The sequence below is a fragment of the Glandiceps talaboti genome, chromosome 16 (genome assembly GCF_964340395.1).
Source record: "Glandiceps talaboti chromosome 16, keGlaTala1.1, whole genome shotgun sequence".
In the NCBI taxonomy this organism is placed as follows: Eukaryota; Metazoa; Hemichordata; class Enteropneusta; family Spengelidae; genus Glandiceps; species Glandiceps talaboti.
The window spans coordinates 14,789,012-14,815,482 of NC_135564.1; the positions used below are offsets into that span (position 1 = coordinate 14,789,012).

The 26,471-nt window shown below is 37.3% G+C and overlaps 3 protein-coding genes across 3 annotated transcripts in view; 1 reads left to right on the forward strand and 2 right to left on the reverse strand.

The window, feature by feature from the left end:
* Positions 1 to 157: 157 nt before the first annotated feature.
* On the reverse strand, positions 158 to 11,505 carry LOC144447443 (FAST kinase domain-containing protein 1, mitochondrial-like). Its single transcript, XM_078137475.1, has 7 exons — positions 11,464 to 11,505; positions 8,313 to 10,583; positions 7,464 to 7,595; positions 6,595 to 6,711; positions 1,771 to 1,924; positions 1,516 to 1,630; positions 158 to 1,022 (listed from the first exon to the last, which is right to left on the reverse strand). Exons 2-7 carry the CDS (start codon positions 10,366 to 10,368, stop codon positions 867 to 869), a joined length of 2,730 nt encoding a protein of 909 aa, XP_077993601.1. The 5' UTR covers positions 10,369 to 10,583; positions 11,464 to 11,505; the 3' UTR covers positions 158 to 866.
* A 1,602-nt stretch (positions 11,506 to 13,107) lies between these two features.
* LOC144447526 (FAST kinase domain-containing protein 2, mitochondrial-like) lies at positions 13,108 to 23,595 on the reverse strand. The gene is made up of 6 exons (XM_078137573.1): positions 23,538 to 23,595; positions 21,174 to 22,641; positions 20,401 to 20,664; positions 18,012 to 18,069; positions 15,280 to 15,412; positions 13,108 to 13,913 (listed from the first exon to the last, which is right to left on the reverse strand). The coding sequence occupies exons 2-6, from the start codon at positions 22,633 to 22,635 to the stop codon at positions 13,830 to 13,832; spliced, it is 2,001 nt and encodes a 666-aa protein (XP_077993699.1). The 5' UTR covers positions 22,636 to 22,641; positions 23,538 to 23,595; the 3' UTR covers positions 13,108 to 13,829.
* Positions 23,596 to 24,036: 441 nt separating this feature from the next.
* The window catches only part of LOC144447264 (GTP-binding protein Rheb-like), a 34,661-nt gene continuing 32,226 nt past the window's right edge, over positions 24,037 to 26,471 (forward strand). The window contains exons 1-2 of the mRNA XM_078137176.1: positions 24,037 to 24,205; positions 26,195 to 26,266. Coding sequence (XP_077993302.1) covers positions 24,157 to 24,205; positions 26,195 to 26,266 — 121 coding nt within the window. The 5' untranslated portion in view covers positions 24,037 to 24,156. The remainder of the gene's footprint in view (positions 24,206 to 26,194; positions 26,267 to 26,471) is intronic.

The following is a 26,471-nucleotide window of genomic DNA, read 5'->3' on the forward strand; positions in this document are numbered from 1 at the left end:
TGAAGGAATTTCTTTATATGAAATGTCAAGGGAAAGTTGAAATAAATTGGAGAAAAAGACTCAATTTTCATTTTACTTTTATTTACATCTCAAATGATATTATCACAGTCAAATTATTTGACATTTAAAAATGTTCTCCCTAAGATTTTGTTGTGCGTGACACGTAATAAATACAACAAATATTTCGATCTATCATGTTGGTACATTTCTATATATATGATGTTGGTACATAGGGAGCAAAGTAGATTTTGAATTTAAACATAAATAATATACATAAGTTTATAAGTTCTTACCAACGAAGGTTTCCTCTTGAATTGTGATATTTGGATTGAAATGACTGGGAGGAATAGTCTGGATTATTCAAAGTCAAAGAAAGTCAATTTTTTGATGTCTCGTGTTCACTACGTATGGAGAATCAAATCACTTTGGCTTTATATAATTTCATGATCTTCTTTCTTAAAGTGGATTGATATTGTAAAATAAAATTTTATTCATTTTTCATTTTGGGAATATGTGCGTTTTGCAGATGAAAAGACAAACGTCCCATTTGGGACATGAGTTTTTAGACTCTTGATAAACTAATGTATGGTCACATTTTTACATTACACCACAGAAAAGAATCAGTTCATTATAACATTGTTTATTGTACATTCCATTTCACTCTTTTTATTCTTGTCCAATATTTGAACTCAGCTTACATATTCACTCCTTTCTTAGTTGGCAGTAAGATGTCTGTCAGGAGTTACACACATACATCTGGTGGGTTGTGGTAGAATTTACTAATACATAGTTATACCACTTTCTTAAGTAATGTTTTGTCATTTTCACACACAAGCTGAGCTGTAACTTTCACACACAATACTATTTCACCTAGTTAGTGATGACAAGATTTTATACACAGCAGCTGGTTCTTTACTTTCATCAGGTCCAGTGTAAGTCTTGCCGAATATCTTCTCTCGTAAATAGTTTTTGAAATCCTCTCTGGTGGAAAGTCTCATTGAAAACCACTCATAATGGGGAATCTATGGATGTAAAATAAAGTGAATTGAATCCACATCAGTGAATATCTTTACAAGTTGCTAATCAATCAACAGCGCCCTCACTTGTACACATTCGGTCGACAGCATTTCAGTCTTGACCTAGTACCTATACCAGCAACGACTCAGGCTTATCAGATGTAATTACAAAAAGCAAACACTTAGTTATGGTAATGAGCTGATAAGGATTGATAAGAAAGTGCAAGAATTGCACTTTGTTGGTAAAGGCGATGTTCCCCTCATGTAGACAACTGGTGCGAAGGTAGTACTTCAATGTGCTTCATGTACACATGATAGGATATTCAGCCCTGCATTGAGTTTTCACATCTGTTGCCTAAAATTGTCTCTCTCACTTCTTTCACTGATTTCCATCTTGTTGATATTTACTGTCTGTAACTCTGATATTCTCCATCTCAGAAAGGTGGCTTCAAAATCTTATCTCGAATACAATATACATTGACAAAATCAGTTTACCTACCATGACATATCTGTATCCCATAATCTCTAAGTGTCTCTTCTTCATTTCGACTTGTCCCAGTGGATGTCTTGAGTTGGTACAAAGATGTCTGGGGGTCAAGAAATCGATGGCAATCCTGGAAAGTAAATAACGGTAGTAAAATGATATTAAACCACTTCAAAAAATTCATGATTGATGATCAACAGTTTGATTTTGTGTTTTCTTTCTATAAAAGTATAAAACAATATAAAGGCCTAAACTCAGAACTAACAGTACCTCTGTGCTCCAGGCGGTAGTTCTTTCTTGTGTGATCCCCACTGCATCAAATCAGCTAGAACTTTGGTGGACATTGTACTGGATTTGTTGAGGACACTTCCATAATCAGCACACACTAGTGGAGTCTTGTTGGCATCAAGTACACACTCAAAGTCTGGAACATAAATAAACATCCTGTGAAAATGTTTCCAGTCCATGTATGAAGGAACAGTCTTTGATCATCAGTGGTTGCTTCATATTTTATAATTCAATGTATTGTTTTCAGGCCCATGTTCAAATATAAATGCAACCACTGTAGAACTTATACAATAATGCTTGTATACATATATACAAGTCTTTGACTTTGTGGGTTATCCAAGTAATTCAACAATTTGTGTTTTATTTGTATACATGTATCTGTACTGTCGATCTTGTTTTACTGAAACAAAACTAAACTAAACTAAACTAAACTAAGTTTACCAGGGGCAGGAATTTGCAAACAAAACAAAGTGATATGCACATATCGCATAATATGTTATCTTTACATCAGGTTTGGTTGAAATCAGTTGGTGCATGCAACAGAGATATGAGGGTGAATGCACCACACAAGCACGCAAAGATGGACAGACAGAACCTAATGTAATAACCCCCTCAATAAAATATTCATGTTGGACATTATTATGTCTCTTGTAAGAAGTATGAATATATACTACTTGTGTATTGTATCACATGCGAGGTACACAGTGGGTATAGGCATAGACCGTATAGTGTAGGCTATGATACAGTGCTAAGATTACCAAATGTACAGAATGCCACTAATGTGACGTCAAATGAAAGACAAGTCGATTTTCCGGTTCCAAGATGCACTGCACGAGAGGACGTCGCTTGTGTTGTTACATTTAGGGGCGAAATCAAAACCAAAAACATCGTAATTATGCGTCCTATAATGATAAAAGACTGGTAATGACTAGAATATGGAATGCAACAGATGAAGCTGGCCAAACTTCAGGACTCGGACACCAAATATAACCACCACTGTGCATAAACGACAACACAGGTCCTTGTTAATTGCAGGACTGTGACCTGCACTGAGATGTTATTTGTATACTTTGGCCAACCCACATAATGACGACATCACATTCCTTTCCAAATGCTTTCTGCCAGACTCGGGACTAAAGTCCCTCGCTTCTCGTGGTTTTGCCACTCGGCTTACAAAGTTTAGGGACGGTAGTCACAAGTCTGACAGCTAGACTAGCAGTGTATGGGTGGTATGTCAAAGGTTTTGAGATGAGGTGACATGAATGATATATACTACTTATATAAGTTATACAAAAGGTAGCTTTTGACCTTTGTACTGTCATTGTAACACACAATCTAAAGTACTAGTATTACCTCATATTACCTTTGCCAGCTTGATAAATATTCACAGCTTATGCAAGGTGAGATGTAATGTTGTTATTACTTAATATTATAATACATGTAAATTTTAATCTTACATATTTGAAATCAATCAATCAATCAATCAATCAATCAATCAATCAATCAGCTAATGAAAAAGAACTTAATACATTGCATCTGATTTACAATGGCGACAGGGGTTGGTTGGTTGGTTGGTTGGTTGGGGTAATCCAAACACCCATTGTTTTAACAGATGTGTCTTCTGTTTGTTCTTGAAAACATTCAGATTTGATGCTTGCCTGTGTCCAATAGTAAAGACCTCCAATCTGGGAGTACATTTTTGAAGAGTTTGAAAATGCTCTGACAAAATTTTTTAAACAGTTAAGATTGATTACAAACATAGGTCACACTCTATTGAAATACATGTAAACCGAGTCTGTTGAGTTAACAAATTTGAGGAAGACAACTGTGTATGATTACTACATGATTTTACTGAGAATTCTAGACTTATTCCTTTCCCTAGGTCTCTACAGTCCAAAGTATGCGTACAGTTAGTATATCAAGTCAAGACCTGTATTAAACCCAGACAAAGAAGTTTGTCCATGCAGCCTTTGCACTATAATCTTAGTAGCAATTTTCTTCCTTTTTTTGCCTCTCACTATCTAGAGGAAATGTTTGGAAATAATTATTCTAGATAGAACAAGTCTAGAACTCAGTGCATTTGAACACATAGCCCCCCCCCCCCCTCACCCACCACTATTGTGGGATTACTGATATCTGTAATATGGTCCTACAATTCACAGGCAAATTCATAATATTATACATGGCAATGTCTACTCATGTGTAAATTGATGTTATTTAAAAGACGATACAATACAGGAGAAAATGGACATCCAAAACATACAGTTACATGACATTGATAAATGAGACAAGGTCAGTCTGACTAGATAGCATTTTTCTGATAATATGAATGCTGACATGCACATCGATGGTGTCACAAAAGAATTAACATTCACCTCTAGTTAGCAAATATTAAAGCCTAATATTTGATAGTCAAGGTCAAAGGACACTTGAATAGAGTCTCAGTATATTCAATTTTTTGAATTAATGTAGAAAGGCAAGTTTCGGCATTTGACCTTGAAGGTGTTGGTCAAGGTAAAAGACCAAGGATTCATAGAAAGCTTACCACTGTGTGGGGTAGACTCTTGAGTAGCTGCCATATGAATCAAACTTTTGTGGAAACACGTAATAGACAAAATGTGTATTTTTATCACAAATGTGGCCATCATTTTGCCATAAAGATCAAGGTCATTACAGTAACAGGTACAAAATGTATATGCACCCCTATAGTATTTGACCTTTGTGCCAGATTTTGTTGAAATGAAATTGTCTCACACGCACACACACACACACACACACACGCACGCATGCACGCACGCACGCACGCACGCACAAACGCACACACACACACACACGCGCATGAACAGACAAGCAGACGGACAGACACGGATCACTCCTAGCCCCTTTTAACCTGTGCCTGTTGAGGGGTAATAATTCACTTATTTGGACATCTTATTTGTATTTCAGAGTATTTTACAGCAATATCTACAAGTGTGATCACAATCTAATGGCGAGTGAAACAAACTTTCAAACTTCACCTGCAAAGGTCATCCTCTGGTCAGCTGCTCGAAGCTTAGGCACTGCTTTTGAGAGATGTGTAAGGAATTTGCCAGACGTAGAAGCTTTTCATGAACCGTTTGCAGTACCTTCATACTTTGGAATGCTTGAGGAAAGGTTTGATGGGATTATCATGGATGGACAAACAGCCACCCAACCTAGGCCAGGAGTTTCATACCAGCAAACAAAAGTTAACATAGAGAGTGCCTGCCTTGGGGACAAGATAGTATTTGTAAAAGATGGTGCCAAGCGCATTATTAACCATCTTGATAAACTTCCAGTAGGACTACGTCATACATTCCTGATACGCCATCCAGCAAAGTCTGTTATCTCTTTCTATAATGGATGTTTAAAAGCCCAGGAGATGGGAGCACCTTTACAGTTCCACTCACCACATATGTCCATTGGAATTAAGGAGTTGTCACAACTATATGACTACATTGTAAGGGAGAAAATAGAGCTGCAACCTGTTATCATTGATGCTGATGATTTACAGCGTAATCCGGCTATAATGATGAAGAAATATTGTAAAGCTGTTGGTATTCCTTACGATGAATCCATGCTCACTTGGAAAAAAGACATTTCAGGAAAATTCTTGGAAGAATTGAAAATGTGTGGTCCTGTAGAAATATGGTATAAGGAAGTTTTATCACGTGATAGTCTTCATTCAGCCATTCCTAGTGATGGATATACCATAGATGTCACTGGCTATCCCAAAGAGATACAACTTGCGATTACAGAGTGTTTACCGTTTTATGAACACCTACACGAGTATCGTTTGCAATAGTCATGCGTCTAAACAAGAAATGCTCATCAAGTAATTTGAAAGACCAACTAATTTATTTTACTAACCTGGGAAAACTAGGTATAAAATTTACTAATGCTCCTGTCATAAGGTATTATTTGAAATGATAACATACATGTATACATGTATGACTATACAGATTGAAAGCAGATCATATTGTTTGTGTGATTCCATTGAAGTGGTGTCTAAAATTCTGCTCTCAATACAACTTACAAAGACAAAATTTCTTTCAAACTGTATCCGCCACATCCTTATTTCATGGATAAGGATGAAAAGAGAAAATTCTCCATACTTCTAATATAAGTAGAGAAAAAACTTACAATAGTGAGTAAGATAAAACTTCTTGGTGACTACGAAACAATTTATAATGGACTGTTACTCTTAATGGTATAAAGAGTTGATACATGACACTCCATTAAAATGTCTTGGAAGTATAAGAAATAATATGATGACAAATAATACCAAAACATGTAACTGCTTTAATTAATTTAAACCTTTTAAGATCTGTTCTTGATCTGAAATAAATTTGATGTGATTATTTAAGCACTGGTGATTGTTCATATGCTGGCTACTTTCTTATCTATGTCTGTCTTCTTTTTAAACATTCCCACAAAGTTTATGTAACTGAAAGAGAACTTTTTAAAAGAACCAGGATATTACGAGTGAACACAGGGTATGATCAGGTGACAACTATCCCCCTGAGTAGTGCATGCAAACCCCTTAGTATGTACACAATACATGGCATTGTATGGAGAGACGCGCAGTGCATCATGGAACCGGCAACAGGTCTACATGTATGGGTCAAAATGTTTTCTTGTGAGTCACCACATAGTAACAGATAGGGAACAAAAGTGTGGTTAATCACAAGACATTACTGTGCATCAGGGGGATGTAAACTTGACATAGAAGAAACACGACCGGTCACTAATATACCGAATGACAAAGTTTTACACTACATCACTCACCTAGGTTGTAATAATATGGAGTAACCACCCAGGACCTCATATATGCTGCTCCACCAACCACTTCACTTAAGACACCTTGGATGTCCTTCAGTACGTTAGGGAGCATGGTGTGTGACCCTGTGAAACCACAAAATGAGACTTGCACATGAAAAATATAAGGCAGTATAAAGAGTAAACCTGTTCAAACGCAATGACTATGGACATTGATATTTTAAAAATATATAAACTCCAGTAAAATGACTTGGGAATACACAGATTTAGTTTACTTACTAAGATGTACTTTCATCCCATAGCAAAAACACTGGTAGGAAACCCCAGCAAAATGAGTAGTAAACTCTACCTGATAAAATCACCTTCCACAACACTGGTAAGGAACTCCAGTAATGCAATGACTACGACACTCAGTCTGGTAGATTTTATCTATTTAAAACCTCCACAAAAACACTTGTAGGGAACCCCAGGGGTGAACAAATCATTTTGTGAACTGGTGGTCCCCAGACCAGTGCCTTAAAAAATCCAGTGGTCCTGCTGAAAGAATTAGTGGTCCCAGGTCCTGCTAATGTGAAACATTAAATCTTACCTATGAATCTGTATATTCAGACGACTTTTTAACACAGTTATTAACAGTAAGGTACTGGTCCAACGGACCAGACAAGGTAAAATTTGTGTGGTCCACCCAAAAAATCACTAGTCCCGGACCAACGACCAGTGGATTTGTTCACCCCTGAACCCCACTAAAATGAGTAGTAAACTCAGGTGAAGTTTATCTCCTTACTACATGTTCTCATTACAGAAGCATACTACTTGTATAATTTAACAATTTGTGTTCATGAAAAAAAAAACCATACAATAATGTAAATAATACTTACGTTTCTTGAGTAACAATTCACAATACTCATCATGGAACCATGGTACTTTACTTTCAGGACATTCAATGCGTAATGCCCTGTTTACCTGCATCAGTTTCATCCTGCACAGAGAAGCCTGGTATGGAGGCATTTCTGTAGAAAGAAATTCACAATCACGTTCATGTTTACTACATGGCACGAAGGAATGAATATATACACATTATTAGAATATGTACAATTTGGTTTAGTAAACTTGAACACCAAGCAGTCAAGGTGCTACTACAATGCTGTTGACAATGTTATACAGTACTACTGCTATGTGTTGCTGTGTGTAATCAACTCAGCTTGGTGTTCAGTTTTTTTCTATGTAGTTGTAGCAAATTCATAACCTAACCTTACTGGTTTCTGAGTTGTGCATTACAGAAATAAATATTTGCCTTTCTTTTTGATGTGCAAGTATTACATAAATTCTGCCAAATTTTTCATGTGCCCAAATAAATACATTTATACAATTTCAAATCAACAGTAGTGGAGAATTTTGGGTTGCTTTTGATATATCATATCGCATCATAAATTGAACCTTTACTATATTCATAAACCTAAAAATGAATATCCCCAATAAATGTGATGATACTGTAAACATGGAAATTTTTGCTTAAGACTTATTTTCACTTATTTCGCTGGAAAACTAAAATGCAAAAATAAGTAGTGACTAAAATGGCTTCTTATTAATGAACACAATGTACCAGTGTCGTAATTAGTAAAAATTAGTCTTTGCGAACTAGCTGAAAACTCTTAAAATTGCAAACTTTTCTATCAGCGAAAATATCTGGTTAGTATTCAGTCACATTATGTTTCTCTGAGTCTTACCTTTCAAAACATCATCTAGTTTTGCCAAGAAGTCCAGGCTAAACACCTGCTCTGTGACTTTAGCTGAGAACTTCTGTTGCAGTGCCATGGCGTGGGCTATTTTGATGAGAAAGTGAGGGTCATATCTATCTAGGGAAGATTCAACCCTTTCCTTACACGTCCTTAGAAAGCGTTCTGAAGATGGTGGCTGATAGTTAAGATTAGCAAACACTAGCAGTAAACTCTTGATGTTTAGGAAGTTGATTTTATGTGGGTATTTGATCACGACTTTTGCAATTGTGTCGAGAAGTGGTTTGTGTAGATATCGTGCTCGCAGTAAAATGACAGTGCAGTCAACGGCAGCTTGTGGGTTCACTTTATGCAGCATTTTGTTGTAGTGCTGCATCAGTTCATCAATAAGACCTAAATCGGGACCTTCAGCAACTACTGTCTGCATGAAATCATTGAACAGGTGAATACTTCTGATATCGTCAAGTTTCTTCACAACATTTCGGCTCAATTCTTGTAGAACGCCCGTGTACTCGGAATGATATGCAGACACAAGTTCGTCATCTTGTAATATCTCCTTGACTGTTGACGAAAGTCTGTTCAATTCTACGACATTAAAATGATGCATGGAATTGCTGACTTTCGACAAAATGGTGGTGTTCGGTAAGGGAACTTCCAACTCCACAAGTACCATTAAGAGATGACTCACATTGTGGGGGTCGAGGCAGTTTTTCAGCTCTTTACTCAATTTTTCTCCGAGTAATTTGTACACCTTGCTATCCTTAAAGTTGAACTGCGTCAATGTCTTTGCGATTCGTATACATTGATTAGATGATGCACTGTCAATGAGGCCAGGTTCCTTCAAAAACCTGGCCACGCTCTTCAAAATGTTACTCGATCGGTAATTCATGTGTCGGAGTCCATTACAGATTCTGACAACATCATCGATGGACATTTGTGGTATCATGCCCAAAGATGCGTCTTCTAGTTGAAGTTTCAGATCGGAGGATGCGTCTGACGCCAAGGCTTCAAATATGCCTGCAAATACAGTTGGATTATCAGTTTTGCTATAGACAGCAGTCAATCGATCGATCAAACGTTTCTTGAATTGTTCATGCTCAAAACCGAGTAATGCGAGATATCTATGAACAATACAAAGTTCAAGGGGTTCAATGTCATCGATCTTGTCCAATAACAGTGAGGTACACTTTTCTAGCAATGGTTTGTGGCAGAACTTCACAAAAGTCAGCGCTCTAAGAATCCGTCTAATATCTCGCGATGAAGGAACATCAGAGGAACACAACTCCATGGCTTTGTTGGCAAGTTTGATTTGAGATTGTGATGAGCTAAGTCTGATGCATAAGTTGATGAAGTTTGAAAATTCCCTAACATTGGTGATCTGGTCAAGTTTTTCATGTACAGAGCCAGTCAGTTGACCCATTATCGGACTAGTGTGGAGACCCATATCAGACAGACAGACTCCAAATCTGGAGAGTTCTGAGAAGTCAAGCTCACTAAATCTTCGCTGGCCTTCTATAACAAGTTGCTGCACAGTTCTACAAGAAGGGTCCATTTGAAGGCGTAGTACAGCATACAAAGTTTTGATCAAAGACTGACTATCGAACTCATGAAAGTTTTTCTCAATAGTCTCACATAGATGGCTGAACTCAGGATGTTCAACAATTGCACTGAATTCCCTACTGTCGTCAGGTTTTTGTTTCTGTAACTCCCACAAACTGTCAATAGCTGCAAACACCTGTACATTTGTCAAGGACAGTTTGTTTTCTGTGAGTACATCAAAGATGGCCTCCTCATTTTGAGCCTTCAATATCTTGTCCGTTATTGGGTCTGGTTCCGTAACAGTAACCGATTCATTTGTTCCAATATCGCATGTAAATTTTGAGTTCTCGTGCTTGACATTATTAAGGGTTGTCAATGGTTGACTCCGAGCTGCCTGGGTACTAAGTGCCCAAAGACAGGGTTTTATGTTTGTGGCCAGGTGTGTGGGGACACTGAGCTGTCTTCCCAGTAAAACCTGAATTCTTTGAAGTAAGATTCTTGTACCCATCGTAGAAGGTTAAAAGGTTAAAGGTTAGAGGTGATGAGACATGTGACCTGACTTCTGGCGATTCAGTGAAGAAGTTACTCAAGATTATACAGTGAAGCAATCAATCTTTGAGTATGTATGATAACAATAAAGCTACTCAATGTTGATGATTTCGAGGCACTGTCATCAAGTTGCAATCTTCACATCTTACACCATGCGTAAAAAATACTGGGATTCTGGAATATATAAGGCAAAAAAAAAAAAAAAAAAAAAAAAACCCATCAAAATTTCACTCATTACACAAATACATGTAGTCATAAGTATATAATATCAGTACCAATATCTAAATGGGAGACATGTAGTTTCATCTAGGTTTTCAACTATATCAACACTTTGTACAATGTACATGCTGCTGTAATTTACTGTGCATAGTTCCATATCACAGAGAATGAAGGGACAACTGCCAAAGAAGTCATGTAATCATTCTGGACAGTCTGCAAGCAGTCGACCACTCAAAACTGCACACAGTATGTGAACTAATGCTTACCAGATATGTCTATATCACAAAATAAGAACAGTTTCTACATGAGCAGGACTTCAAGTATATAAAGGAACACTGTGTATATAACAGTATATCACGAGCAAGCAGCGGTGTGGCGAAGGCTTACCAACAATTCTAACATAATTTATAGCGTTCACTTCGGGATGACGTAATATCATTACAATTGTTATGGAACTCGGGTTATGAAAGTTGACTCGAGGTCACAGCATGACTGAGATTGTGTAAACGTAACGGGTCTAGAAAAATCCTTTTAACGTTACGATCTAAAGAAGTAAACAGACATCTTTGTGCTTTCCCATCGAAAGCTTAAAATATCGTCCGTTCATACATAACTGATGGGCAAATTGTACCTCATTCACAGATCTCGAGGCACATAATAATCGCCACCGTGGTGGTAATGACGACATCGACGGGTACACGTGAATGCTAAACATCGCTGATTCGGTAACACAAATAAACAAGCTTAAAGTTATAAATGAACAGATTATAACGTTACTGGCAAATGTGGATGGTACGTCCCATTTAAGAAATGTTTAAAAACGCTTGCAACTTACCACAACACCGTCACATGTGTGTATTTCTTACGCAAGTCGCCATTACATTGACACAAGCTACTCGAGGTCACCTGTGATGGCGCTGTCCCTAACAGGACACTTTGCTTCACATAACCAGTACGTGGTGCGGTGTTGATTTCATAAGTGTGGGATATTGTAGGGGAATGTTAATTTACAGCAATATCAAGTGGAATATATAGTTGATCACTATGGACGAATCAATGCGTTCCTTATTTTAAAAAATAGCGCCATGGCATTGTAGTGTTATGTATTTTACATACACTATAAATTCATATAAATGTAACTGTTGGTATAGCTGCTTTATTGTCAATTTTTATAAGTTTATCCATAGACCCTACACTAGGGTGTAGGGTCTATGGTTTATCCACTTACCTAAGGGTTAAACCGTTTTGATTGGAGGGGGGGGGGGGGGGCTGGAGGAAATGGACCCAACAACATTCAATCACCATGACAGCAAATTTTTTGGGAGCAAGTACTAGAGAGCAATTTTTTATTTTTTATTTTTTTTGCCAATTATGGGGTACAGAAAATTAAAAAAATATAAATATATGCTTTAAATTTGACTTTTTTATTTTTGAAATTGAATTTCCTCATCACAGCTAGGAGACGTACATAATGAATGTAGTAGCTTATTTCAAAAGTAAGCTTTAATATTCCAAAAGTGGCTATAAGTAAAATTGGAAAGTAGGCAGTAAAAGTTGAATAGAGACTTGACTATATCTGAGTCTACATACATCATGGTTCTAGTGAATGATATTGCCAAGCACACAGACTTGTCTAGGTATTCCTACCTCTCTCAAATTCGACCCCTACCATACAAGACATGGCAGATGCAGTTATATGCACAGCAACATATGTGAGATGTATTTGAAATTACCACCAACAGCTCTGCTAAATCTAAGTGGATCTTGGATGCATACATATACATGGCAGCTAATTATGTGACTCAAATTAGGAGGTTTGGCTTATTACAAGTGTCTAAGTCAATACATGTATGAGATCCATACGCTCACTACTGTGAGGGTGGGGGGGGGGGTGCTCTTCTACACGACCACCCAGACGAGAGTGGAAACCAAGTTCCAACTTATCCTGCGCGGCAAATAACAAGGTACATTTCTTCCAAGTCATAACAAATGGGCTTACAACTTAATCAAGATGTATCAGTTGCTTCAGAAGTGATAACCTGTTGGGAAAGGTATCTAAACCGTGTTCAGCCTGCAATATTGGACATGAAGTATTCCCCAGCATGCACTATTCTAGCAGCTAGTTCCTGCATGGGTGAGTTGAGATTCGGGTTCCCTAGACTCTCACTTGGGGAGGTCTTGTATGCAGAGCCCCCAGTGGTGAGAGTCTGGGTAATCGAGACTACTTAGACTTTGATTAGTCAATATAAGATTCATATTCCTGTGCTTCTAAATGCGCTTGGCTTGGCTTGGCTTGGCTTTGGAGAGTTTCTTGAGATAGTAACACCAAGACATTAGTCTCTGGGCTACTTTTAAGATTTTCTAGAACACAAGCATGACCTCACTTTGGTGATCTTGATGGAGTAAAGAATAACCACACACACACACAGACAAAAACACAGTTTCAACAATTAATGGTATTATTTTATTTATGTTGAAAGATTCACTCTGCTGTGAGGTGTATATTCAACACTTAATTTTGATTCATAAACGTGTTCCATGATTTCTTTTTATGAAACTTTTTAGTTGCTGGAAATACAAGAAATGGTGAAATGTACGATTAAAAATAACAGTTTGACGTGACAGTGAAAACGTCTGTATGGCTCCAGCGTTCTCACTACAATATAACAATATAACCGTATCGTTTATAAACTGCACTGCTAAAAATACACATGCCTGTGACAGGATTGATCTGTCACAGTCATGCAGCAGGCCTGCCACAGGCCTAAAGGAACTGGCTTGCCACAAACATGTCCCAGCAGACCTGTCACAGCCCTGATGGAAATGGCATGCCACAGTGATGCCCCTGTGGCCTACCACAGGTCTGAATCCTGTTTGTCATTCCTGTAACAGGGCTGCCACAGCCCTGTTTCAAACCTGATAACTTTTAACTGAGTTGAGTGGAATTCTAAGGATTCATGCCTTTTCAAATATTCAGGTCAGACATCTGAATCTGTGTCAATTATTTTTCAGATAAAGAGAGTGAATGATGAGAAATTCCTGTCAATTAAAAATCACAATAATTTGTCACCATGATGTATATACAATGTGCAACAACGATGGCCAGAAGTTGGGAGCAATTCAGAACTGTGATCGACATGTCACATTCTAAACAATATGATGATTTTGATGGATTATTCCGATGGACTATAATTGATATTTTCACGTTTTTCTATCAAATTTTGATTTCAGGTATTCCACTTTCTGGTTCTTGGTGTGTAAATTGGCCCACTCTCTTACAGGAATCTGTAAACAAACAAACAAAAAATGTTGTTCAAGCCATCTGTTGTTAAATGTAAAGTTGTGTTAAATTCAACATACTTCGTCGAATTAACCCATAGACTTTTCATGCAAAAGACTCCCTAGGCCAAGGACTTTTCATGCAAAAGACTCCCTAGGTTAAGGACTTTTCCACTACAGAGTAGGATCTTGCCTACTCTACAGTTATCAATTTTCACTTGAAAGGAATAATAAAACATATAACCGATCCTCTTTTTTCCTTATCCACACATTCCATATATATTGTCCCTCATGAATATTAATGTAATACCCAGGTATGAGGTGAAGAGGTGAAAGTTGGGCTTATGCAAATGAGTAAACTTGTCCGCATATATGCAGATGCAGCCTGGGAACCTGGAAGGGACTGTCTGCATATATAGACATGATGTTGTAAGGGTCAAATATGAAAGTTCTTCTGTGAACTTGACCTTACTGTATATCTACTCAAGAGACATACATATTTTGGATACTAATTGAACATCCAGGTTTACAAAACTATTCATCAAAACAAGTGCATACTATTCTTTTAAAATCAAATGAATATTGATATACTAGGGTGTATAAATGGAAATCATATTTCTCTACAATGGCTATGATAGTTGATGCCAATGAATAAAACAAGATAAAATCAGGCAAATACACACGCACGCAAGTACGCACGCACACACGCACACACACACTCACACACACACACACACACACACACACACACACACACACACACACACAATATTTGTTTTCAATAACATGACTTCAAAAAATAGGGTAGGTAGGTCAGAGTTTTATTTATTTATTTTTTTTCAATTTGTTGTTGTTGTGAAATTGCATCATCCCATGGACAAGATACTCATTGTTCACAAAAATATTTCTGTGATAGTTTGATGAGGTGTAAAAGAAATAAATACAGACAATTATCTGTGAGTAAACAAACACAATATACAGACTGTATTGTATGAATTCAACTGACATTTTTGAAAGACTCGAGTTCTCTGGAATGACCATTCAAAGATACTTTGACAAGAAAATTTACACAGAAATATAACTAAATTTTCACCTTTTAACAAAAATTTATTTTTTTAGGGTCAACTGCTTTAAACTAGGGTCACTCGGGTTACTGAAAACACACATTTTTTTTATTTGGCTCACTATGTGGTCTTTATTTTCACAATATCAAAGTTCTGAAAAAAGTTGCACTGAACAGATTTTCAGTAGATTTCACTTCCTCTCTTATATACATGCAGTATTTGAATAGTGTTCAGTTTGTGGATGATTTCAGATTGAGACTGGTTACATTTACATGTACATTATTTTTTTACAAACATTGAAAACCTACCCAAATTACATCGTATCCCAGCTTCTTTAACTGTCTCTCCTTGGCAACATGGTGTCCTAGCAACCACATGCTGTCTGTGTCCTCAAGTGTATTAATGGCATAGAATGAGTCTGGAGCCAGAAGTATAGCCCATCTGTCGAAATAAAATAAGTTTTTTTTACTAAGCAACACAACATTTTAAAATTTCCATGAGGTAGTGAGCAGTTACGTAAGTTGACCAACGACTGGATCTTTCAGACTTGTACAATGACATTCACATGACCAGCGTGCAAGCAATAGACACAACTTTGATTTTCAAGATAAACCCAATTCATAAGACCCCTGTATATAAACAATTACACTCTTTTGGAAAGTAAAACACACAACACCAATATCTAGACTGACTGTTACTAAGCACACTGTTTTTATAGACAATGTTGCAATTGTTGGGTTGTCGGTGGCTGAGCGGTTAGCTCGTACGTCTCTTACCTCTGCAGTCAGGGTTCGAACCCGCAAGGTGTTGGCTGGGTTTGATTAAAAATATAACCATGTCTGCATGTATTAAAGAAGGGTGATGCTCAGTTTGACCCTGCCGAACAACGCAGGTTTTCCCCAGGTACTCTGGTTTCCTCCTGCTTCTTCTACACTAGGGCGCTGCTCTTGTGGCAACCATTGAACAAAATTTACGAATTTATTTTGAGGAATAAAGTTTATTATATTATATATATTTATATATTACAATGGATTGAACCTTAGACTGAAACTGAACACAAGACATCTATTTCACAACCTCCTGTTATCAGATACCACACTTGGCATTGATTGTTTGAATTGAACTTTCCACAGAGTCAGTGTAATTGTTTATTTCCAGGGGTCTTATTAATTGAGTTTATTTTGAAAATCAAAATTGTGTCTATTCCTTTCATACATGTATAGTCAAGTGAATTTCTTTGTATAAGGGCAAGAGTTACTAGTACCATTAGAAATTATATGACCTTTCACCTCATTTCCTGTTGTGAGAACCAACTCCCAGGAATGAAAGGATTAAATGACAGAAGGGTTGAACAAGGGAAGAGATTATGTTACATACTAAATCTGCTGATTCATTCTGGTTTTGACAACGCCTAATACATAATGATAAAATCAGGACTGTACTATCCCATGTTTAAAGTAGTCTCGTTCCTATACAGTATCATTACCATTTACACCTCCACTCACAGTCTCGTTCCTATACAGTATCGTTACCATTTACACCTCCACTCAGTCTAGTTCCTATACAGTATCATTACGATTTACACCTCCACTCAGTCTAGTTCCTATACAGTATTGTTACTATTTACACCTCCACTCAGTCTAGTTCCTATACAGTATCATTACCATTTACACCTCCACTCACTAGTTCCTATACAGTATCGTTACCATTTACACCCTCACTCACATACACATGTAGTCTAGTTCCTATACAGCATCATTACCATTTACACCTCCACTCACAGTCTAGTTCCTATACAGTATCATTACCATTTACACCTCCACTCACAGTCTAGTTCCTATACAGTATCATTACCATTTACACCTCCACTCACATAGTCTAGTTCCTATACAGTATCATTACCATTTACACCTCCACTCACATAGTCTAGTTACTATACAGTATCATTACCATTTACACCTCCACTCACATAGTCTAGTTACTATACAGTATCATTACCATTTACATCTCCACTCACATAGTCTACTTCCTATACAGTATCGTTACCATTTACACCTCCACTCACAGTCTAGTTCCTATATGGTATCATTACCATTTACATCTCCACTCACATAGTCTACTTCCTATACAGTATCATTACCATTTACACCTCCACTCACAGTCTAGTTCCTATACAGCATCATTACCATTTACACCTCCACTCACAGTCTAGTTCCTATACAGTATCATTACCATTTACACCTCCACTCACAGTCTAGTTCCTATACAGTATCGTTACCATTTACACCACCACTCACAGTTAGAGACCACATTGGCATCCAGACTATCATAAAGTAGCAATAGGCTGAGCTTACAAGCATTTATCTTGGGTGAAAATAAAACCTTGTGATTAAACTGTTTGCATCATATTGATATTGGTGTATGCCTTCAATGGAAGTTCTGGTATTCTGGTATTATTGCTGAATTTTGGTATAGAGGGGTTTCCATGACATCTTAGTGTATGGAGGGGGTGGGGGGGGGGAGAAGAGAGATATACTAAATGATATCATTAAATTGTTGGTGTGAGAAAGCCTGAATATGAGGCTTGAGTTCTAATCTTTTAGCAATTGATGTTCCAGTGCGCTTCACTGTGGAATATTACTGGTATGCCTTCACATATGCAGCAACTATTACCCCCGCCCCCCCTCCCCACCCAACATATCACCTCAGGTTATGGCTCTTGAACTACATGCCCAAGTGAACACAATGTTTTAGGGATTTGAAATAACACAATTTTGAAACTACTTTCACACTTATTTTTTGTTTCCTTGACTAAACCATAATCTAAGCGATAAGAAAATACTAGTTACCATGGTAACACATTTTCAAATGAGAAGTTAATATTTACTGAAATTGTAAAAAGTCAAGAAATTGCGAAAAGTTACATAAAATCAAGAAATTGGCAATATCGTTGTTCTGGGATGCATACGTCGTTAGCATCACATAACTTTCCAAGATTCAAGTTTAAAAGGAAACAAAAAATTCTTCAAGTTTATCATACCTGTTGACAAACTCATCACTGCCAGGCACTGTTTGTTGTGTCTTCATTACTCTACAGTCTGAAAACAAAATCAAAGTGTCAATATTATGTCAGTAGAGGGCGCTGAAGCAACACACGTCACATTGTACCAATGGAACTTTTTAATCCCCGTTCTCTCATGTTTTTGCCATTGTTTCTTAGAAGTTACACATTGAGAATGATATGTATGTCATCAGTGATCAAAATATTTGGTTTAAAAATTCCTTATTTCCTTCAAGTTGGGGTGGATTTTCTTTATGAAATCATTGTAGAATCTTTAGGTATAGGGGAAATGCCAATAGACCTGTTGCCGGTTCCAAGATGCATTGCAAATCTCTCCATACAATGCCATGTATTCTGTACACACAGAGGGGTTTGCATGTGCTACTCAGGGGGATGGTTGTCTCATGATGGTACCTCGTGTTTACCCGTAAAATCCCACTCTGTCATCAATGGCGTTCAGTTTTTGTTCTATAAAATCACCCATACTTAAAGAGGTCAACATGTCTTACCATCATTTCCTGATGAAAATGTTATTTCAAATGTAATTAAGACTAAATCTAACAATATAAGCGATATAAGAGTGATTGCCTTTAATTCCCCATCCCAGAACGACAAAATCAAAACAAAAAGGACCATACATGAAAGTCCTATATCCATACAGTACTTGATATTCCACAAGTTATTCATGCAACTGCTGTGACCTGCAGTTTCAAGCACATCTTCATAGTCTCTCAGGTCAAATACTGTATTCAGACACCATCATACCTCCTACCTCTACTATCCAAAATGTGTAAAAATGACAGGTAATGTCTGCTTTCTAGCTCCCATTCTTTGAAAAACTATAAACTTACACTGATTAAAGGTGTCAGTTTTTACAATTACATGAGTATGGGCTCTTCTTAGATTGTGTAAGACATGTCATACTGTTCAACCCTATCAGGCTTCTAAACCAGCAGCTCCATCTAGGATGTCCTGCCTCAGGCAGTACCAAGGTCTACCTGAGGTAGGATTGGTTTGTGTCTACATATAAGAAGGTTACAGTGTAGATGTCATGCTATCCCTCCTGGCCCCCCATCCTGACTCGCTCCTGAAAAATTTCCTTGTAATGTAATGAAACTTAGTTTCATGTTATTTTGACACACACTTCAATTTTTTTTATTTTATGCAAATGGCAACCAAAACATCATAATAGTCGACTGAATAAAGTAAGAAGAAAACAGCAAATCTGTTATCTTTCAGTACTACAACATGGAGTCAGGAGGCTTCCAGGACAGAACACATCCACAAAGCACACAGGATGAAGTCAGGAGGGTTTCATGAACCTCTCAGTGGTGTCGTAAGTTGGGATAGTTTCAGGACTGCTTTAGGACGTGTTTTCGTCTACATGTAGACTGTCGACAGTCGCTCACGCCTTTTTTTCCTATGTTTTATCTAAACTTAAGTCAGACCTTGATATCAGTATGTGATTATAGTAGTATTGCGCCGGATGGGAGCTTGGCGACGACTTAAGTTTAGATAAAATGTAGGAAAAAAAGGCGCGAGCGACTGTCGACAGTCTAGTCTACATGTCACAGACCTTAAGCTATAATGAATCCTACATCAGGTAGGATTTTTAGTGCTGTGTAGATGGGGCTAGTGTTAGCTAATTGCGTGGTGTGATGTCATACCTTATAGACTTGGGCTGGTCTGTGAATTATATGGTAAGTATCGAGAACTCACTAGTCGGTGAGACTTTGAGTCAAAGGTCAAAGGTTATATGTAAGTTACTGACAGGGCTTGAATTTAACTTCTACACTTGGTAGTTGGATTTATCCAAGTGAACTGTTTCAGCTACAATTTTCTATTGCTCTCCATTGGTCTAAACAACAGACTACCACCTTATACTTTTAGTAGTCGCAATAATGTTGGTTCTTATATTCCCATCCAGTCTGGGTGCTCAAAGCACTTTACAATTATACCCCTGGCTCGGATCTATAGCGGCACAATGGCCCTTTATACTTCCTCAACTCCCTGGGGAGCATACAATCCATTGCAGCCTTTATAAGCGCATACAATTAAAGCATTCACATTGCAACCTCTATCCTACCAGGTCCCTAATTATACAGCTGGGTTGACTAAGGCACAGTCATGGTTCAAATCTTGCCCAAGGACTTTACCCACTCAGAAAGAAATGGCATTGATGGGGCTCGAACCTGCAACTTGCAGATTCCAAGCTGGCCACTCTAACCATTCGCCCATCATGACTCCACAATGTTTAGTTGTCCATGTGCCCTGGACTACTGCTAATTTCGAGCCCTGGTGTAGAGAACTCACTAGTCAGTGAGACTTTGAGTCTGTAAGGTCAAAGGTTATATATAACAACTCTTACCAATATCAAGATCACTGTCAGTGTTGACATTCAATTCAACAATATATTGGTCATCAACCACCGATGTGAGGCAATCTTGTATCGACAGCAGTAGGAGACTTCTCCTATTTATTTTTCCTGTGTCTGGCAAGCGTCGTCTAACTTGCAAAACTTTTGACACTGCATCCAGCTCAAGTTTTCCCTTTGTTACCTCATCGCATTCTATATGCACAGCCGTGTGAATGTTCCTTAGTATTTCTCTCCTCCTTTCAATTTCTCTATCATCTGAAAGAGAAAACAACCAAAAAAATTGTGACAAGTCTTTACATTAAGCTAATAGCATCCCCTGGTATTGATCTATTAAAATAACATCTATTGTCCAGAAAACACAGCAAACATGAGTACAATTATCCCTGAGTACCCAAAACTGGAACTCACGTGGCATAAGGTTCTGTAATTATTACATATGTTTATCTGAAATGACAAATTCCCATAAAAAATCATGAAAATCATACAGTGCGATCACGTGATATTATCAGTAGCGGATGACTGCATCCTCATTTGCATATCATTTGCATGCAGGTATGCAATAATTTTTCAGGTATTGCACTGCAATGAAAGTACCACTAGTAGGCACACACACCAGTGCTAGTAATCACCGGTACATATGTAATAATACTTTGTATTTCTAAAAAAAAATTCCATCGACCACTAACAAATAACAGTCACTGTTCCATCTTTCCTACAGAAAGCTGAAAGGGAACCATTCAGTTTGTTATTTTCTTTACACTCACCTACTTCTCGCCGTACAAATTCTTCACATTTTTTACTGAAGACAAACTGTAAGAGTTTCACTGGAAAGCTTCCCATGAGGGTGGCATAATACACAACATCTAGAACATATCCCCATCGTTTAGGACTAGATGCAGTTGACAACAGCTCCAAAGTTCTCTCCTCTATACTCTCAAGAAAATACCTCTCGGGAAAAGGATGGACATTCATAGTTGCATATGGAGCTAGTAATCGTGCGCATACCGCGAGTTGGTTGACATGGTCTCTATATAAGTCAGGCTCCTTTAGACATTTCATCGTGAAACGGTTTGCGGCTTTCTCAAGGAAAGGTTTGTCCAAGAACTTCAATGACGAGAATAGATTTAAAGCAGAAGGGAGGACAGTGTACAACCATGGATCATGGTGGAGATTATCAGCTATCAGTTCGACACTATGGTCCAATAATTTTGCATTATAATAATCCAACTTTTCACATGCTATAAGTATATCCCTAAGCATAACAAATTCAATTTTTTCATGCTTCACAAGATGGTGACTTGCAATATCTAGCACTGCATCTGACTTGTGTCCAATTTTCGCAAAACTGGTGAAAACATACTGAAGTCTCTTGACCTCTACATGTTTTTGTACGTGCAAAGTAGCTGCGATCCTATGTTCAAATCTTTCTTTCATTTCTTCTGGCTGTAACCTGAATGTTGATATAATTAGAGATGCTAGCAAACTTGGTGACACAGTTTCGTCTATGACGTTAATACTCAATAAAGCTATTGCCTGTAGCATTGCAGTCACCTGCTGGTTTTTTGGTAGATGATCCAGCGCTCTACACAACACTGCAAGTTCATACGCTCCCATGTAGTTCATACGATTCTCAGCTTGTCGTAGAAAAGTTTGCATAATGGCGGAATTTAGGTGTACACCACTTTTTGAAAGATTGAGGAGACTCACAGCTAGCTGCCTATCATCCATAAATTGAGCTTTTCGAATAGCGATATCAAAAAGTGGTGTTGTATCAAGTTCTGCAAGCTCACTCTGATCAGATTCTGTATTGGAAAGTTGTCTGTATAACTGAATGACATCTTTCACTTTATGTTCATCAAATGTATTGCCATGAACTTTGACAAGCTTCAATAAATCCTGCAATGTCAAGTCTTTCTCTTCAGTAGGGATTACTTTAGTCATCTCTCTGTCCTGTGTCTGTAATGTATTTGCAATGTTTTCTTCATGTCCTGCACCAGTACTGAAAAGGCATCCTACCATTTGGAACCTTGACCTTTGACATCTTGAACTATGACCTTCAGATACTCTGATGAAGGATGACGAGGATGTAGTTCTTGATTTATGTAAAAATTGTGTTTTGATAGATTCATGTTGATAACATGTCAGTTGTTGAAGTCTTCTGACTGTCTGTCTCACGATATTTGAAGCCATTCTATCAACAGTGGTTACAGAAATGTGGAAAAACATAAAAACCTGTGACAAAAGAGAAAATCATTCACTGTTTAGAGACTAAGCAATATATATTTCAAGGGTTCACTTGGTAAAAGATTCTACAATAGAACCATTCATGTTCATAAACTAACAGTAAAATTGTCACTGGTGCCAGTGTGCATGGTGGTGGTGCAGTAATTCTAATAAATGTATGGTCAATTATGCAATGAATATACCCATACCAAAATATGCATATGTACTGTACATTACTACACACACAAAGACACACACACATGCGTGCACATGAAGTGTCACACATACATAAAAATACATACATACATACATACATACATACATACATACATACATACATACATACATACATACATACATACATATAAAAGTCTACTAACAATTAGTACTTTTAGTTACATTGTAATTAAAATATAGTTGAGATATCAATATCATTATTAGCTGCAATAATTGTAGCGTCTTGTTGCGGTTTTGTGGGTTTTTTCGTCTGTTTTGGTGACTTTTTAAGTTTTGGTGTTTAACCCGCACGGTTAGGTGCTACAATTATTGCAGCTATATCATTATCAGCAATTCATAATCGTAACTATCACTCAAGATCACTAACATAAACCGAAATTACATAACTCCACGTTCCTTCTATGAGAACTTAGTATTAGAGATACAACTTTTGAACTTACGAGCCGGGCTTACAAGTCCCGTGTCCCCAAGTCAAAACTTATAACACGTTTTATCAATCATGCATAAATCGAATGATAAGAAAAAAATAATGAACTTCATTCTTAAATATTACGTTGAAGTTTCATTTCAGTTAATTTTGTAGCCGGCTAAACGTCTGTTTCACCGTGGTCAAATTCCCCTGTTTAGAGTTATGGGAAACTGACATGGCCAAACTTCGTGATACTTGCCTGTCGAAGAGATGCTGCGTCTGTCTGGGCAGCAGCATGCTAGCTGTAGAAATGCTGGCCGCCAGCTGACACTCAACTTCGCAGTCATACCCTTTTACGGCGACTATATTTTTTTTGTTCATTCATGGTAATGCCAACTATAAAATAACCAAAAGCTAGATTTATGCAATCAAGTTTTATTATTTTATGAAGGATGTGCACATACTGTATTACATTAGATGTTTTTTAAAACTAAATTATGAAAATTGTGTTTTACGACATATTAGCCTCTTACCAAACAAAATATATATCGCGGAAATAAGTGTTGCACTAAACATGGTTTTAGACGTAAATTATGTTATTTTCTCAACGTATAGAAATTTTAATATTCTATTTATTTGAATGTACGAATAAATGAATAATACAATGTTATAGATAAAAATTTGGTGTTGAGAAACCCATAATTGATTTTATCTGTGGACGAGCCTATGTCTACGGCTCCTTCCGATTTGAGCCTCATTCGTCGTCACCGAGGTCTTCGTTTTCAGTTGAACCGAAGCTACTCAACGAGACTACGATAGTCAACAATTCTCCAACAGTTCTCAATTCAGATACGTAGAACACGTCTAAATATAACAATATGCCACCAAAGCAGCGCAAGATCGCCCTTATGGGCTTCAGATCCGTCGGTAAGTTTGTGATAATTATCTTTTCAAGATCGGTTGACACTTCCCCAGGATTGCAGTGCAGTGAGGACTGAGATGATGTCTCGAGTTTGTTGTTGTACTCTTTTTGCGTTGGCGTATTTCGATTATGCTGGTAAAGCTTGTGTGTGTTGCTGTAAAATTCACCACCTCGCCGTCCTTCTCAAACCAAAAGAACCATCCCTAATCTGTCGTAGTCGTCGCCTGAAGGTCTTATTTCCACCATTGTAAGAAATGAATGAAATATGCGTCTTTTGTATCATAACATTCTCCTCTCCGTCCTGGGGGTTTCCTTCGCTGACGACACGTTTATTCCTCGAATGTTTTTTTTATCGCCCCCACTGTTGATTTTTGCCAATGTAGGATATATTTTCAAATATAAGCACCAGCGATAGACCCTTCTTCTTTTTTCGATATTTGAATGTTTTTTTTAAATTTTGAAACGTAAAGGACGCAGTTCAAACCCGGTGACGTCATTCAAATGAATCTGCTAAGCAGATGTAAACAGAGTGTCATGTCGCAGTCTTGAGTGAACTGAAAGAAAATAAATGCATAATGGACTCATGACACCAAATTTATACAGCTCATACATAATAAAAAGCCACCATTTTGACTCAAAATGGTTGAATTTATTATGTGGACAGTGTACATGAGTTGTATTCAAATACTGAAATAGAAAATGTGGAAGGGGAGGGCCGGAGTTCAGAAAATTCCACAGAAAGAAAAAAATTTTCTCGAAATTTGACTCCATTTTATTTTGATGTTTTTTTGACTAGAAAGTATATATTTGTAGTTAAAGCCACATCAATTTTGTATGGATATACATGTATGTAGTGTTTGCAGTAGGCTAGAGTCATGGGGATTTTGACTAGCATTTGGGGGAGACAGTCAAAACCCCAACATGACTATCATGTGGGGAGATGATAGTTAAGATCCCCACATGACTATCATGTGGGGGAGATGATAGTCAAAATCCCCACATGACTATCATGTGGGGAGACGATAGCAATCAATCAGCAAATCACCACATGATTATATAAATCGGCCTACACTCACTCATAGTCATTAAAGAATCCACCTGTGAAAGTGATTCCATATTCACACTGATTTATTTTGGTGCCAAAATGGTTCCAGCTAAGTATGCTACAATAAATTTAGAGCCAAAATACATACATTCACTGTATGATCATGATAAGACCACAATGCAGTTTTGCACTAAAGTTACTGAGAATTGTGTCAATAAAAACAATACACAAATTTCAATCATTGTACATAAATTTAATGACAACCACACGTTAAGAAACCATATTTTGTTTTATGTTACATGCATTATTCAAATTCAGACTCAATTGTTATGGTGATTGAAACAATGGAGTCATGTTACAAACATATCTGAGATTTTTGCTGAAAATAACACTGACATCACATATTGCCTATTTCCCCTAATAAAAAATGTCGCTCATAAAACACTTATAGTACATCAAGTACATGTACAAGGGGGAACACATACATGTATGGTTTCTTTACAAATTAGAACTATGAAAAGTTAGTGATTTCATATTTTGTTCTGTTATTGGCATTATTATTAATTTCTGGGAGAAGAGTGTCATGTTTGAAATCAGGAACCTGACTCATCAAATGTACTGGATAATATATGAATAAACAGAAATGCATTGAAACTACATTGTGTAATTATCCTCAGCTGTCAAAAAAACAATTACAGTGAAACTCTCTAGTATGGTCCCATGCTATGTCAGTCTGTTTGCAGACATTAAGTTGATACTCAGTGTTGACACTGTTCCTTCTACACCATGCAAAGGAAAAGGAGGAGGCAAAGGGACATTTTCAGAGTCCTGACTTACAAAATGTACTACATCTGCAAGCAGGACTAGGTCCCATGATAAATAGAGTGTTCATATTCGACCTTTATGTCGTCAAACTGATAACAGCCTTACTTTCAATTTTTCATTACAGGAAAGTCATCTCTTACTATTCAGTTTGTGGAAGGCCAGTTTGTAGATGCATATGACCCCACCATTGAAAACAGTAAGTATTGAATTTTAGGGCTAAAATAGCTTTTCATTTGATTTATTTTTTGAATGACCATGAGCATTATGGAAAGTAAATAAAGTTAGAAACTTTACACCTCGTAAACAATTTCCTCAGCATTGTTTGGGCAAGGGCTCAAGAGGTATGAGGCTCCTAAACTTAATGTACTTCTCACAGTGCCTCACCCCAGTGTACAGCAGGC